At 38.2% G+C, this 16977-nt stretch overlaps 2 protein-coding genes across 5 annotated transcripts in view; one reads left to right on the top strand and one right to left on the bottom strand.

The window, feature by feature from the left end:
- The window catches only part of LOC127438849 (uncharacterized), a 687566-nt gene extending 681341 nt beyond the window's left edge, over nucleotides 1-6225 (bottom strand). For 2 of the 4 annotated variants that reach the window (XR_007896818.1, XM_051694759.1), the window contains exon 1: nucleotides 1747-2026. Coding sequence is in view for 2 of the 4 variants with exons in the window: in XM_051694759.1 (XP_051550719.1) it covers nucleotides 1747-1813 (67 nt within the window). In the remaining 2 variants the exon portion in view is untranslated. Of the gene's footprint in view, nucleotides 1-612; nucleotides 880-1746; nucleotides 2027-6030 lie in introns of those variants that run through there. The other 2 variants (XR_007896819.1, XM_051694760.1) reach the window with 2 other exon arrangements.
- Nucleotides 6226-10899: 4674 nt separating this feature from the next.
- LOC127438838 (natural killer cell receptor 2B4-like) lies at nucleotides 10900-13500 on the top strand. The gene is made up of 6 exons (XM_051694748.1): nucleotides 10900-11153; nucleotides 11264-11593; nucleotides 11988-12284; nucleotides 12410-12526; nucleotides 12739-12809; nucleotides 12973-13500. Exons 1-6 carry the CDS (start codon nucleotides 11108-11110, stop codon nucleotides 13033-13035), a joined length of 924 nt encoding a protein of 307 aa, XP_051550708.1. The 5' UTR covers nucleotides 10900-11107; the 3' UTR covers nucleotides 13036-13500.
- Nucleotides 13501-16977: the final 3477 nt, after the last annotated feature.

Genomic DNA, 16977 nt, shown 5'->3' with positions numbered 1-16977 from the left:
CGCAACAAAATACAAATAAAAATAACAAATGGAACCGTTTGGACCTGCATATGCCATTAAAAGTGGTCCAGCACCTATAGGCCTATCATGCAGTTGAAATAAAGTTTTGGAAATTAAGATAAAATCCACTGGAGAGAGTCTTCTTCACAAGGTCAAGGAACGATGATGAATTGATTTTCAGTCATCTCCATGCTGGATTGTTTAGAGTTTTATTTAATGCTCAGGCTATTGATTTAAATGTGAATGGGTGCAAAAATAATTACCAAGTAAATAGTGGGAATTGGGCGTTCCAAAATAGGGAGAAAAAGGGGATTAAAAAAAATAAAAACGGTGCATGGACTTTGTTCTCAACATTTTGTTGTCACTGGGAAATTTTTATACATAATTGTAGACATTTTAAGACTAAGCCCAGTTTAAACCATTGAAAGAATGAGCTGCGCATGTGCACACAGAGTTGCCAAGGACCAATCACTAATCTCCTTTATAAGCACCCTGTCAAAGATTCATCCACACAGTCAAAAACGCTAGATGGAGAACTTTAAAGAAGCACACAGAACTTATCCTTGTTTGTAACGGGACAACGAGTCATTACCAGGTATTTCAAGTTCTTACCTTTCACAAACATGAGGATAAACCCAACAAATATTCTGCTCTTCTTCAAACTCCTCAACAGTGTCATCCTGATTTCCTGAGAGTGCTCTTCTGTCGTTTATGGTTGTGCTTCTGAATGAATGAATATGGGATGAGTCCGTGTCCGAAAAAACAGAATCAAAAGTTCCCAGTTTCTACACAATACAGTCAGACACAAAAACAAGCAAGTATCTGCTGTGCTGCTCCAGCACGCGTCATAAACCTTCTGTTCAACCCATCAGTGTCAAACTGTTTATACACCCGCTCTTCCTTCCGGTTTCCTCCAATGAAACACCTCATTCTCCTTCTTCTACCCCTCCCTATCTCCTGAGATCATCTGCGGCGTTGTCATGGACGACACTGTTCTTGCAATAGCAAACTACTGTATATTCAGATGACTGAAACAGCAGAAACAGTGAGCACTCTGCGCATGCGCATGTTTCATGAGAAGCGCTGCGCTTATGCGCGGCAGAATCAGATACGCGCATCAACAGCTTTTCTTTCTGTTCTTCAAAATATAATCAAGTGTGTTTCTTCAAATGCGTGTCTTTGTGTCCAACAGCATTTCTTGTCATATGTCACTCCAAGACGTTTTATAAGTCGCTGCCACAGATATAACCCACCACTGCGCATTAAATATCCACATTTGGCGGGTTGGTGGGTGCTAATTTTACTCTGAACAAAAGGAAAAACACGGAATTTGCTAATTAACCAGAGGTTACATCACAAACACACACTCAATTAGTTGAAGGGAATCAAACACCAATATTTACAGGAAAAAGACAGAACCACTCACTCTTTGGCTGGAGCTCTAGCCTCAATAAACTAAAACCGAACAACTTTTCTTTTTTCCCCAAAAGCACATTTTTCCAAACTAAGTGTTGTAGTATAACCAACAGGAGACCACTGATGTGTGAAGTGATTTTGGTGACACTACACTGCATAAGAGTAAAGTTATTGAATATTTTGCCCAATAAAAATTCCCCAAAATTATGCAAAAGCACATTTTTCCATGTGCCGTATGTTTGACACCCCTGGACTAGATGGAGAACTTTAAAGAAGCACACAGAACGGGACAACGAGTCATTACCAGTTTAACGTATTTCAAGTTCTTACCTTTCACAAACATGAGGATAAACCCAACAAATATTCTGCTCTTCTTCAAACTCCTCAACAGTGTCATCCTGATTTCCTGAGAGTGCTCTTCTGTCGTTTATGTGCTTCTGAATATAATGTGTGATGCTGATCTTTCGGCTTCTCTGAATTACAAGCTCAAAACACGATATACACCCAGATATCTATCGTACGAAATGAGTCTGTGTCTGAAGAAACAGAATCAAAAGTTTCCGGTGTCCGCACAATATAGTCAGACAGAAAAAACAAGCAAGTATCTGCTGTGCTGCTCCAGCTGAACTTTGGTTTATGACGCATGTTGCCCATCAGTGGTGTCAAATTTACACACCCTCTTTCTCCTTCTTCTACCCCTCCCTATCTCACTCTCACACAGACATTCAAATACCTCACTTCACTCTCACACACTAACACACATAGCGGAGACCAGAACTAAAAAGTTTAAGATCATAATTTTATAGCCATAGGCAGACCAACTTGCAGAAAGAGATTTCCTTATTAAAAAGTTCAGTGTCTTGGGGTTTCAAACATCACAGTATGTGACCAACTCTCAGTGTTTCAGAAACACCGGTGTGTTGAGCCCCAATGACAAACCAAACAACACGATTGTCAGAAGACAACATTAACCCTCTGGCAGAAGTGTGGCAATGACATTAACACACCTGTCTGAGGAAAGAGAGTCAAAGTGTGTCAGAATGACTCACATATGCAGGTGCTTCATGAACGGAGGACATCAAGAAGTCATTTATACATTTTCAGCACAAGCTGAAATCAAATGTTTGTTTTGCTCAAAATCCACAATTTTTGTGAAATGAAGTTTCTAAGTGAAACAGGCAATCCGAGATCAAAAATTCAAAACGTATAAAATGGTAAATGCTGGAAACCCAAATGTTTACCATCACAGTTCAACAGGGATGGGTGATACCACTTATTTTCTTTTCAATCCGATACAATAATTTCAAGTCCAATATTGTCAATACCAAAATTGTCGATTTTTTTTTTTTTTTTTTTTTTGTGATTTCTTGGGATAAAATGGGTAATTTAAAATATTATTTTAAGTCATAATTCAGTCATTGTTTTTTTTTTTTTTTTGTGCATTTGCATTTGTGAGCCAAAACAGAAAATTATTAGACTTCTGTTTTGTTTACCCTTAGAAAAATTAACCATGTTTTCACTACAGTAACTATAGTTTAACCATGGGATTTAGTTTAACCATAGTTACCACACAATTAACCATGGTTACTACTACAATATTACTGTAGTAAAACCATGGTTAACTATTTTTTAATTACATATTAACAACAATTACACACAAACTCCATAATAAATGTCACCTTTAGATGTGTTGTTATTTTAGTGTGAATTTACTCCAGAAGCAAACTCTAATTTTTCAGAAGTAAACTGATCTTGAAAACATCACCAGAAAGATTGAAAGGAAATTATTCCTCTAGGAATCAAACTGCAGAGCGGTCAGAAAAAAAGTGAGATGTCAGAGAGTGGCAGATCAAACAATGAAGTTATCTGCAATGCTGAAAAATTCTTTGCAATAATTTTTACTTACTTTTCTATCGTTTCTGCAACCTGTGCCTGACATTTTGGAAGCAGTTAACAGGCAGAATGAACACTGTTTATTTGTAACAAACAAGCTTATCTCCACCACCTGAGCAATTTATTTACATGTTTTTTTGTGTCATATTGTTATGTCATATCTGCAGTTCCACAGGCATCTGTGTTCTTGTTAAATGTTTAAAGACACTTCATAGGTATCACTCATGGTGTTCAATATCTTGGTGAACTTGAATTTCTTCCAGAATGAACCAGATTTACAGAATGTGGGTGGACGTGCTGTCTTCAACTAGATGCAACATCCATTGTATGTACTGCCACCTACTGTGTAAACTAAGTGAGAAGGGAAAACCATACCAGCAATGCTTTACGCTCTATAACCCTGTGTGCATTATATATATATATATGTCTTCATACAGTATTTGTATTTATATCTCCACAACTGAACCAAACAATACCACTGTGCACCCACTCCTAGACAATTATCAAACAAAACAAACCTCTAAAACATATTTATTTTAAAAATGCATTAATATATTAATATTTATCTTCTGTATGCAGTGGCTCTAAAATGGACATAAAAATAAGACATTATAGCCAAAGGCCACTGACCCCTTCTTTTCCCTTATCTAGATTTAGGCTTGTTCAATACAGTGGAAGCTTTTGGTAACCAAGTTGTCTGCCTTTTCTCAACACTCACATCACAAGACCCACACCACCTTTTTGAACAAGTCACATCAATATGCTGTTTGTAACCAAGGCACAAAAAGCAAGATTTAATTCTAATTTGACAAGAAATTCGCTTTCTTGTCACTAAAAATGTATATTCTGCTGTGGAGAGTGTTGTTGCATTATTTACAGGAGCAATGCTTTTAACAAAGTCTCTCTAGCAAGTCAGTCCACTGTTGGTCATTTTTGGAACACTCTCGGGAGGCTTTTTCCAGTCATGCGAGTGCAGCTCCTATCTACTTGAATTTAGAAAGACCAAAATCTTCAGAACGGTTGGTCAATATTACGATCAAAGAACATATTTGAAATAGCAATAAAATCTGACAATACTGGTATCATACATTATGATTATGTGACGCTAAAAAACGCAATTTTCCCGGCTTGTATAGCTAATGCGCATGCGCGTTCTAGAGTTGATTGACAGGTGATGTCTGTATCTAAATGGTGAATGGCTCTTTTAACTGTAAGGCGGGACTTCCTTTCTACATCCGTTGACCGTTGGGTGCTCAGAGCTTCTTGGTTGAGCGTTCCAATTTCTCCCATTCATTTTAATAGAAGTGGACCGGCTCTGCTAAATAATCTCTGGTTTTAATCATTAACCAGATTAGCGATCAACCCACTCAGACTGCCAATAATTTCTAAAACGTCATTCTAATTTGACAAATAATCAGTTATATTATCCCTATAAATGAACATTCTGCAAGGGAGAGTGTTTTTATATGAACTGCAGGAGTGCTCATTGCATTAGATCGAACGAACTATCAATGTACGAATCAAACTCACTCAGACTGCCGACAATATCTTTTCCACGCATCATTTTTTTTATTATAGTCTAATGTATGTGGTTACAGACAAATCATACAGAACAGTGAAATCGCTCCCAGAAACTTCATTTCTCCTCTGTCTTGCCTGCACTCGACTCCACTAACTCAAAGGAGACGGATGACGTCAGCTCCAGTGAACACCATCTTCACTCCTATTGGTTGTCGCTCCCGAAAGTCGCTCCTCATTTGCATAAAGTTCAACTTTTCTCAACTTTGTCATGTCGCTCGCCACGCCCACATCTATTCGCTAGAGGTCGCTCCTGTCACCGGAAGTCGCCAGCTCTCATTGAAAGTGAATGGGATCATGTCGCGCTCTGAAGTCGCTGCATGTGTTTTCGGGGCTTCACTGTAACCCAGATTTTTGCTTTATTTAAGGAAAAGGAGGAACGAGTCGAAATCAATTTTTGTGGTAATCAACATTATGCCACAAATACTGTCGATTGAGCTTGATTTGTATTGAACCCGGAATATTCCTTTAAATAGAGACATGTACACCTCATTATCGCACCTTCGTTTATTTGTAAACATTTAAAGGAGCAATATGTAACATTGACATCAACCGTTTAAAATGGGCAATGCAGTTCAAATTCAAAATATTGGAGAGAGTTGTCTCCCCCGCCCCCTCCTTCCCAGACTCTCACATGGGTTTCCAGGTTGAGGACACGCAACAGGAACGAGCATACTGACAATGGCAAGCGACGAGCCTTACACTGTAAGTTGATCAGCGAATGTATACATTTGCAATGTTTTTATATGTTTGCAAATTATAAACCAGCTCATGTGGATTTTTTATAACTCTGCCAATGTTAGCTAGATGTATTGCTGGCTTCCATGGCTGCAGCGCGCTGTGTTTGCCCGCTAACTTGTTTCAAATCTGGTAACACAGGGTGTCGAAATACTGTTGGGAAATGGGCGGTGGGCGGGATCATACAGGCCAAAACACAAACAGAAATTCCGGCCAGGAACGAACATTTCAAAGTAGAATATACTGGCTGTAGCATTGTAATCTCTGATAACATATTATGATAATTGTATGCTTTAGTACAGGAAATATATTACATATTGCACCTTTAAGCAACAGTCACGGCTGTAGACTACAGATTTAGTCTCTGATTAGCTGTAGCTTGATTCAGGTAAATCTGGTACATACCTGGTTTCTTAAATCACTGCTGCTGCTGCTGCACAATCCTTCCTGTCCAGCATGGATGGCATTTTCCCCAGCCAAAAAACAAAATAAAAACACAACCAAAACTGATTATTCATGTTACTGTGTTGTTCTCGCTCCTTTCTGAAACCTGAACTGACTGTGCAAATAATGTATGTGTCCCTACTGAGGAAGAATGTTGAATTTAGAAGTGGAAGAACAAGGCTGGTCTCCAATAGAATTAGAGTCTCATTGTTTTGCATCATTTCCTTATTCATCTACTTGTTTGTTCACATGTTCAACTTCCATGTTCTCTGTCTCTCTGGATTCACATTTTATGGTTTATTTGCATATGCTTTCTCAAAACGCCACACCGTGGTGCTGTGATCCAATCACAAAACACTTTGGACCCTGTTTTTAAGAGATTATCACTTACTGAGGATGAGATTAATATAGTTAAATATGATTTTTCAGGTGTGTTTGGTGTTGATACAGATGGATTGAAGTCAGTGTCGGTGATGGAGGGAGATTCTGTCACTCTACACACTGATCTTACTGAAATACAGAGAGATGATCTGATAGTGTGGCAGTTTGGACCTCATATAGCTCACATTATTAAACGGGTCAACTTGAGCTTTGTAGATGATGGTGATGATGGAAGACTCAGAGACAAACTGCAGCTGGATTATCAGACTGGATCTCTCACCATCAGTATTTCACACTTTATAAACGTTATGAACTTCAGATCATCAGCAACACAGGAACTTCATACACGATATGGTGCAGGGAGGGGGTGGCGTAGTGGGCTAAAGCACATAGCTGGTAATCATAAGGTTGCTGGTTCAATCCCCACAGCCATCACCATTGTGTCCTTGAGCAAGGCACTTAACTCCAGGTTGCTCCAGGGGTATTGTCCCTGTAATAAGTGCACTATAAGTCACTTTGGTTAAAAGCATCTGTCAAATGCATAAATGTACATATCCAATGTTTTATGGTGAGTTAAATATCACTTTTGTACCAAATCTATTGTGTAAGCTGTTTTAAAAGTGTCTATGTGTAATGTTGAGTAGGCCAACTGCATTCAATATAAGTTGCTGATCATGAACATAAACATTTTAATTAAATGGCAAATGACAGCTGTAAAATGGCTGCAATCCTCAAGATTTCTGATTTTATATTACATGAATGATTCTGAATGATCACAAAATAGAGATACAAAGACACATTTTAACAGCATCTATAGATAATTTCATACGTTTAAACCTTATCAAATCTAGAGTCAATGTGTTCAGTGTTGTGAAAAAATACAAATAAAACTCCCCATTTAGTTTCAGCACTGTCCAAGTAAACACTTAACTCTTAACTCTCATGTATTCCAGCTCATCTGCCCATTCCCATCATCACCAGAGACTCTTCTCAATGTTCCTCATCATCTGAAAGTTCATCTAAATGTGTGTTGGTGTGTTCAGTGGTGAATGTGACACACTGTGGCAATGTGACTCTCTCCTGGTACAAAGGAAACAGTTTAATCTCCTCCATCAGTGTGTCTGATCTCAACAGCAGTCTCTCTCTACCTCTGGAGGTGGAATATCAGGAGAACAACATCTACAGCTGTGTGATCAACACACTGGTGTTCATGTCTACAGGTGTGATATACTGTTGTTGCAGGAACTACATCAAATCAAGACAAGATGGCAAGTATTAACTGTAACTGACATATGAAGAAGATTTGTTCAAACATTGCATTAAATAACAGTGCCAAGAGGTTTTCATCACAACTTCAGATCAGTAATTACAGTACTTATTAATACTGAAAATCTCCCCACACTGACTCACTTGTGTTTGTCTTTGTATATTTTTTCATTAAATTAAGCTGCACCTAGATCCTGCTCTCGTGACCTCCTTCATCGTTACAATACTGTACATTCTAAACTATCAAGTACAAAACTGCAGCTGTGTGGAATAACAATAAGCCTTTTACATGAATAAATTATGTATTATTGGCCAAGACAAGGGAAAATATGTGTAAGGTGTATTCATTGTGATAAAGAATTCTTGTAGTTTTCACTCTTTTCACTCTTGTTGGTTTGGTGTAGCTGGTTGGTAGTTGTAATTTGAGTGAAATCACCTCTGGTGAACTTGTAGCCTGTTAAACTCAAGTCATGCCTCTCAACTCAGTTGTAAGTACTTTAGAAACATGCCGGTTTATGTGCACTAAGAAGTATTTAGAAGAATCCTGACTGCTCTAAAACACCGTTATCACAGATATACTTAAATAGTTAAGTAAAAAAGGGACCCGCAGCCAAGTTAATGAGACTCCTGTATTTCCTGATCTTGCAGTTAATCATGTTTGTACCTGCCCAAGTGTGCTTGGTGAACACACAGGCTTGTTCTTTCATTACTAGTGTTTGAATTGCACACAAGCTCCAGTTGGTGCTTGTATTTTTAATATTCTATTTTATTCATTTTTTAAAGTCATCCATGTGATGCCATCCCTCTAAGAGTTAATGCTGACTTTTATCAGAGTAGTGCACAAAATGTAAATGAGTTTGGTCATGCTTATCCTATGCATTCTTGCCCTATCCTATCATGTTCATCATAATGGATGTTCATTTTATAGTTGTCAGATGACCACAAGCAAGGACCTGCATCAAATATTGATGCACCAATGGGATCAAGCATGCTTTTAATATTGAAAACAGAATAACACATAGAAAAATGTACACCAAGCTCTTTGTGCACTGACACAGCACCTGCATGTATTCTGAGTCAAACTGCGACATGCTGTGGTCTTTATTTAGGTCAGTAGGGTATTGAGTAGCTACCCAAACTCTTATCAGATGTTTGAGGTGTTTATGTTTGGTAGCAGGATGTTCTGCACTTTTTATGTGTTTCAGGGTTCAATAATAATTGCTTTCTGCTATAGTACAGTAGTTAAGATTTTTACTTGTCCTGCCAAGACTTTAAGTTGAGATTTTGAGAAAGTTCATCACAGTGTCATAAGGAGTTTGATATAGTAGTATAATGTCAAACTAGGTTACACCAACACAGGTAGTTGTTAAGAACAGTAGCATATCTATGCAGTAGAAAGTGTCTTGCATCGACTCTGATTTCAGTTCACATTTAGCATTGTTTACCTGAGAAATTAAATAGGAGAGTAAGTACAGTGGTCATTTAGCCGAAACTTCTATCCAAAGCCATTTACAGTGCACTTATTACAGGGGAAATCGCTCTGTGGGATGCTCGCCATATCACATGCAAAAAAATGACCCTTCAGGAGTGATTTTTCCCTTTGTTTTATGACTTGATACACTATATTGCCAAAAGTATTCGCTCACCCATCCAAATAATTGAATTCAGGTGTTTCAATCACTTCCGTGGCCACAGGTGTATAAAATGAAGCACCTAGGCATGCAGACTGCTTCTACAAACATTTGTGAAAGAATGGGCCGCTCTCAGGAGCTCAGTGAATTCCAGCGTGGTACTGTGATAGGATGCCACCTGTGCAACAAGTCCAGTCGTGAAATTTCCTCGCTACTAAATGTTCCACAGTCAACTGTCAGTGGTATTATAACAAAGTGGAAGTGATTGGGAATGACAGCAACTCAGCCACGAAGTGGTAGGCCACGTAAAATGACAGAGCGGGGGTCAGCGGATGCTGAGGCGCATAGTGCGCAGAGGTCGCCAACTTTCTGCAGAGTCAATCGCTACAGACCTCCAAAGTTCATGTGGCCTTCAGATTAGCTCAAGAACAGTGCATAGAGAGCTTCATGGAATGGGTTTCCATGGCCGAGCAGCTGCATCCAAGCCATACATCACCAAGTGCAATGCAAAGCGTCGGATGCAGTGGTGTAAAGCACGCCACCACTGGACTCTAGAGCAGTAGAGACGCGTTCTCTGGAGTGACGAATCACGCTTCTCCATCTGGCAATCTGATGGACGAGTCTGGGTTTGGCAGTTGCCAGGAGAACGGTACTTGTCTGACTGCATTGTGCCAACTGTGAAGTTTGGTGGAGGGGGGATTATGGTGTGGGGTTGTTTTTCAGGAGCTGGGCTTGGCCCCTTAGTTCCAGTGAAAGGAACTCTGAATGCTTCAGCATACCAAGAGATTTTGGACAATTCCATGCTCCCAACTTTGTGGGAACAGTTTGGGGATGGCCTCTTCCTGTTCCAACATGACTGCGCACCAGTGCACAAAGCAAGGTCCATAAAGACATGGATGAGCGAGTTTGGTGTGGAAGAACTTGACTGGCCTGCACAGAGTCCTGACCTCAACCCGATAGAGCACCTTTGGGATGAATTAGAGCGAAGACTGCGAGCCAGGCCTTCTCGTCCAACATCAGTGTCTGACCTCACAAATGCGCTTCTGGAAGAATGGTCAAAAATTCCCATAAACACACTCCTAAACCTTGTGGAAAGCCTTCCCAGAAGCTGTTATAGCTGCAAAGAGTGGGCCGACGTCATATTAAACCCTATGGATTAAGAATGGGATGTCACTTAAGTTCATATGCGTCTAAAGGCAGATGAGCGAATACTTTTGGCAATATAGTGTATGTGGTCACATTGACGCCTTGTACTTCTTACTCTCAGCACCAGAGGTCTCTAAAACCAAAGTATCAATTTGCTTTAAAGGCATCTGTTCTCATCTCAAGTTACTCTTAAGAGTTTCCCAGGTTTTGTAAAAAATTATGTGCAGCACTGTATGAGTAGCCTTGTTTCTTTGGCAGTGAACTTTGTACATAGAACAACATCTTTGTTTGTTCCACCCACCTATGTGGAGATAAAGAATAACCATGGATGAATGTGCCATTACTGATGTCTGTCAACCAGTGTCTGAGCTGCTGTTATTGAGGTCAGTAAATTGGGGGTCTGAACTGAATGCATGTGGTTTATTGTGGTGAGCAGATGAACAACTAAAGTACAAGAAAGAAGTGTGTTTGGGCATGTGTGTTCATATGTGTTCGTATGTGTCTTTGTGCACGTGTGCTCATAATGTCAGCACCAGTGTGTAAAGATCAGCTTCAATGTCATGAGCAAATGAGGGTTTTTTTAAGTGTGATTTTGTAATTAAGTGTCTATTAGAATGATTTGCTCTCATCTGTGTGCTGTGTTCCTGTTCTTCTTGTGTGGTGAGTGACTTTAAGAAATTATTTTTATAGTTCACTTTTTATAAGTAAATTGATCAGTCTTTAAATACAGAGTTTAAAGTCACTCATAAAATGTTTTATGTGTTCTCCAGGTGTGTTTGGTGTTGATACAGATGGATTGAAGTCAGTGTCGGTGATGGAGGGAGATTCTGTCACTCTACACACTAATCTTACTGTAATACAGAGAGACGATCTGATAGTGTGGATGTTTGGACCTCAAGAGACTCGTATAGCTGAAATCTATAAGCAGATCATTGATATGTTTGATAGTAATGAGACATTTGGAGACAAACTGCAGCTGGATTATCAGACTGGATCTCTCATCATCAGAAACATCACAATCAAACACTCTGGACTTTATAAACTACTGATCATCAGTAACAGAGGAACTTCATACAAGAGATTCAGTGTTACTGTATACGGTGAGATAATATTAATTTTGTACAATATTCATAGTGTAACCTTTTTACAAGAGTGTCTATGTGCATTTTTAGTTTGCCAGCTTTAAAATAATTTTCTGATTGTTTGTTACACATTGTAATTGAATGGTAAAATGACTGCTGCTGTTCATTTTTTATTTTTTATTTACACGATTTATTTTTAATTATTCCTAAGAGATTATTTTTCAAAGACAAATTTGAACAGTTTTGTAAATGGCTGCCCTTTAGTTCTATAGGTCAGTTTAGAAGTTTAAACCTTCATCGCAGATCGAGAAGCAATGTGTTCAGATGTGGAAACACAAAAACTCTTTAAACTTTTAGTTTCAGCACTGTCCAAGTAAACACTTTCTCCACTTCATTCCTTCATGTTTTCCAGCACCTCTTCCTGTTCCTGTCATCATCAGAGACTCTTGTCAATGTTCTTCATCATCTGAAAGTTCATCTAAATGTGTGTTGGAGTGTTCAGTGGTGAATGTGACACAGGTGACTCTCTCCTGGTACAAAGGAAACAGTTTATTCTCCTCCATCAGTGTGTCTGATCTCAACAGCAGTCTCTCTCTACCTCTGGAGGTGGAATATCAGGAGAACAACATCTACAGCTGTGTGGTGTCCAATCACATCAGAAACCAGACTAAACATCTCAACATTACTGAAGTCTGTCAGACGTGTCCAGGTATGATTATTCTACTGCAACATTTTCAACATTTAACTTGGACTTGAACTGTAATTCATATTTTTCAGGTGTTGTTTCTGGGTGAAGTCACATTGGGACACTTTTTATCTCTTGGTGCATTACAGGATTTTTACGTCTCTCATATCTTATACTGCTGACTTTAGCTGCTGTAGTCCCAGTGTTCATCTCGACATGTGTGATATGCTGTGGCTGCAGGAAATGTAGAAAACAAGGACAGGAAGGCAAGTATTATCTGTAACTGATACAGCAAGAAGAAAATGTGACCAAAAAATGGCATAAAAAAGTGGCAAAAGGTTTATTAGTCTTATTATTGTTTTCCCTTTTTTAATTATTTCATAATAATTGCTGATCAGATCAGTGATATTTGTGTAATCGATGTTAATTACACACTGAAAATCTCCTCACAATGACTCACATGTGTTTGTGTTTGTAGATCAGACAATCAAAGTGACAGAATACACACAGATCATCTATTACAGTCTTCAGATGACAGATCTGTCACAGGTCAGTGATTAATTACTCATGATAGTGTCTGATTAAGTGGTTCAATGTGCAGTTATAAGACTGCATGGTTTAGTTTTTAACAACAGATTTGTAATATCTGAAATGATTTCTGTTTGCTTGATCAGATTATATTGATTTTAATGATTCTCTTTTTCTCTGATAGAAATCATATGAGGATGTGAACAGAACTGTGAATGCTGTGACGTATCAACACACAACACAATGAAACTCAACACAGCAGCTGTTCTGCATCATTATTAGTGTTAGAAAAAGAGAATATAATCACAGTTTAGGCTAAATTAACCAGTGCTTCAAGCAATATGTGAGCTGTTCAGCTAAACGTGTTTGTATTATATAAGTGTATATGAAATGCTTTGATGGATGTTGTTGAACATAAAAGCACCATAACTCGTGTTTTCTGTGGCATTACACTGAACTGTATCATCCTGGATGATACGAACATTTAAGAGGCTGGGGAGAGGAGCAGTGAGTGAGTCGGTCACATTTTTTGGAAAAATAATTAAAAGGGGGTCCCGGCAAATTCTGAGAACATGTGTCTTTTTATCTAAAGTCAGGCATCAACTCACAATCTTTATCTAAAAGTAAAAAGGCAGCAGTTTGTGAGAAGGCAGCTGACCTCAATGCAAATGCTCCTACTGTATCTTTTCAATGTTATTTTCATGATTTATACAAGCAAGAAAATGGAAAATAAAAGCAATATTTAAATATATATATATATATATATATATATATATATATATATATATATATATATATATATATATATATATATATATATATATATATATATATATATGGAAATGTATTATGTGGTCCCTAATATGTTGTAAAATAGCAATTAATTTCAGAGGCAACTTTATTTGCTTGTCCTGTTCAGGGTAGATTCAGAGCTGCTGTTATTGAGGTCAGTAAATTGGGCGTCTGAGCTCAGTGCATGTGGTTGATTTTGGTGAGCAGATAAACAACTAAAGCACAAGAAAGAAGTGTGTTTGTGCATGTGTGTCTTTGTGCATATGTTGGTTTTCTTCTTGCATCCACAAACACCAGTGGGTGAAAGATCAGCTTAAAGCTTGAATGTGTTCATGAAGCATGTACATTTTCTTATAAAGTGTAACTGAGTAACTGAGTCTCTATAGTAAGAATACAGTAGAATAAAATACAGTAACATAAAATAACATCATGTAGATCAAGTGCCATTAATGTAATTTTTACACTACTCCACACTTTTCAGTCCTTCTGCTACATCCATGTGTACTTCCCTAAAGATACTAAATGACAAACTATCTCCTTCGGATGATGTTTTGAGCTTGTCACATAATATTTAGAATGATGAATATGTGAATTGAGATGCAGGGCTTGTTTTTCCCTTCACATGGCATGACCTGTGCTCCTGTTCAATTTTTTTATTTATTATTATTATTGTTTTTTTGTAGTTCCCGTCTCACCCGGGGCCTTGCTGTGCGGAGTTTGTTCGCGTGGGTTTCGTCCGGGTGCTCCGGTTTCACCCACAGTCCAAAGACATGCAGATCAAGTGGACTGGAGAATCTAAGTTGCCCGTTAGTGTGAGTGAGAGTGTGAATGTGTTTGTCTGTGTGTCATGCCCTATGATGGACTACCCACATGTTCAGGATGTTTCCCCGCCATCGGCTCCAGCACTCCTATTGTCTGTTTATATTGCAGTCACAAACTGCATATTGCATAAAGGCTGTAAAAGACAACAAGTAGTGTCTTGAAGTCTAACCAGATGATCCATTAATATTTAGATAGGTCTAAGAGTGATTCAGTTCTGATGTCCATCATTTTAATCCTGTTCTGTGTGTATCTGCACAGTTTCCAGCCAAAGGAACAAAACTTTAGTCTACGTGAGAAACCCTTATAATTCACATCGTGTGCATTCACATTACATGCATTTCTTGCGTCACTTTCATTAATCTCTATGATGTTGAGCAGCAATACATTTGTAACCCTGCCTTCCCAAAGCCCTCATTATATCTTCCATTAAATTCAGTAATAATTAGGCAACTTTCGGCGCCTTGACAAGGTTACATCCAATTTCCAAGACTTGTCAGTATATTTTCACATTATTTTCATGTCAATAAGACAAACATGTCAAGTTTCAGCGTGTAGCTTTGGACTGAACAGCTACCATAACAAAGCTCTTAAGTTCAAGGCCCTACTTTATAACGAGTGATCTACGTGCTCCATTACTACAGTTAAGATGAAGTTGTGATGTTATCGGGAAACCCAGCCTAGGTAGGGATCGGGATTAAAAATCGCTCTTTTGTCCGTCGGATATACATCCATAGAGTCTGACTCTTCTCGGATATACCATGTGGAGTTTAATTATTTTTGCATCAAACTGTTGAGGAATACTTTCAGCGAGACACAACATGATCATACGGGATGTCGGCATGCTGTTTCCGAAAGTTCCTTTACCCTAGGATCGGCAACAGTATGCCGACTCACTGAAATGCCCTAAATCCCATCGGACATATTTGTAATGGATCAATGGTAATTTCTTTCCCTCGTGACTCAACTGGTAGCGTGTTGCCTCCATTGCATGGGAGACCACAGTTCAATCCCCATCATACAAGGAAGTAATCCTGTTAATATAAACAATCACGAGCATGATAAGGAGGTTGCATTTTTGTCCCTAACATTGCATTTTGTCTCTACTAATAGTTAAGGTTAGGTTTGGGTTTTGGTTGGGGGGTAGATTTAATAAAATAAGCATTTCTCTTCACTGTTTTGCACCCTGTTCATCTGAAAACAATTATTTTTACAACTGGCTTCTGGTGACCTCTCCTGGATATAAATGGATGTCACACTTGTTTATATGCTCTGAAACACTTACCGCTTTAGCCTCTGGAGGCAGTGTTTTCAAATTCGGTCAACGTATACTGATTTTGGCTAAAGAATTGCCGATTTTTATGTGAGATCAGGCTGCAAGACAACCTTCATATCCCTCTTCCTTTGGTCATTAATGGTAATTCATATCTATGGACTTTGATGTTTTGGGCCAATGGATGTCAAATTTCTCCTTGTGTTCGTTAAATTAAATGACAAATTTAATTTAAAAATGATTATCTATGACTTACGCTTAGCCTAATCTTATAACATCAGACTTATTTTTGTATAAGCTATGTGATAAAAACAAAAGGTCAGTATTTAGGACTTATTTTTTCAAAGCTAAATTTGGCGATCATTTGGTACGGTTGATGTAATGAGTTAAACAGGTTTAATTTTCTTATATCTGGATTCTTTGTGTTTTAGATGTGATTGGTGTAGAAATGAAACTAGCCTACTGACTTCTATTTGTATTGCATGTTTTTCCAATATGGGACCCCACATAGATTTCATTAAATTCAGACTTAAAATTATTTAGGATTATTTAGCAGTTATTTTGTTAATCAATGACACATTTTTATCTTTGCGTGCTCTCTTTGTTTGACTGGTCTGTTAAGTTTATTGTTTTATTGAGTCTCATTGTTTTTCAGGTGTGTTTGGTGTTGATACAGATGGATTGAAGTCAGTGTCGGTGATGGAGGGAGATTCGGTCGCTTTATACACTGATCTTACTGAAATACAGAGAGATGTTTAGAAAAGTTGGAAGTGTGGACCTGAGAATCCAAATACTGTTATAGCTGAAATAATAAAACGGAAGAATTGGTTGAACAATAATTGTTGCAAGGGGATAAATCATACATTATTATTATTATTATTATTTTTTAAAGCAGTTCAACTACATTAAACTGAATTAATAAATACACATGCATATAAACTCTGATCAGTTTTCTTGCGTCTGAGCTGCTGTTATTGAGGTCAGTAAATTGGGGGTCTGAACTGAATGCATGTGGTTTATTGTGGTGAGCAGATGAACAACTAAAGTACAAGAAAGAAGTGTGTTTGTGTGTTCATATGTGTCTTTGTGCATGTGTGTGTGTGTGTGTGTTTGTGTGTGTGTGTGTGTGTGTGTGTTTGTGTGTGTGTGTGTTTGTGTGTTCATATGTGTCTTTGTGTGTGTGTGTGTGTGTGTGTGTGTATGTGTGTGTGTGTTCATATGTGTCTTTGTGTGTGTGTGTGTGTGTGTGTGTTCATATGTGTCTTTGTGTGTGTGTGTGTTTGTGTGTGTGTGTGTGTGTGTGTG

This window comes from Myxocyprinus asiaticus, chromosome 50 (genome assembly GCF_019703515.2).
Source record: "Myxocyprinus asiaticus isolate MX2 ecotype Aquarium Trade chromosome 50, UBuf_Myxa_2, whole genome shotgun sequence".
Classification (NCBI taxonomy): domain Eukaryota; kingdom Metazoa; phylum Chordata; class Actinopteri; order Cypriniformes; family Catostomidae; genus Myxocyprinus; species Myxocyprinus asiaticus.
Note: the sequence above shows the minus strand (reverse complement) of the source record. Positions and strands in the feature narration are given on the sequence as shown.

Bases quoted from the DNA above. Each gene is read 5' to 3' on its own strand.
- LOC127438838 (XM_051694748.1), top strand. From the start codon at position 11,108: ATGATTTGCTCTCATCTGTGTGCTGTGTTCCTGTTCTTCTTGTGTG. The intron at 12,527-12,738 runs GCAAGTATTATC...TTGTGTTTGTAG, and splicing joins TAGAAAACAAGGACAGGAAG to ATCAGACAATCAAAGTGACA. The intron at 12,810-12,972 runs GTCAGTGATTAA...TTTCTCTGATAG, and splicing joins AGATGACAGATCTGTCACAG to AAATCATATGAGGATGTGAA.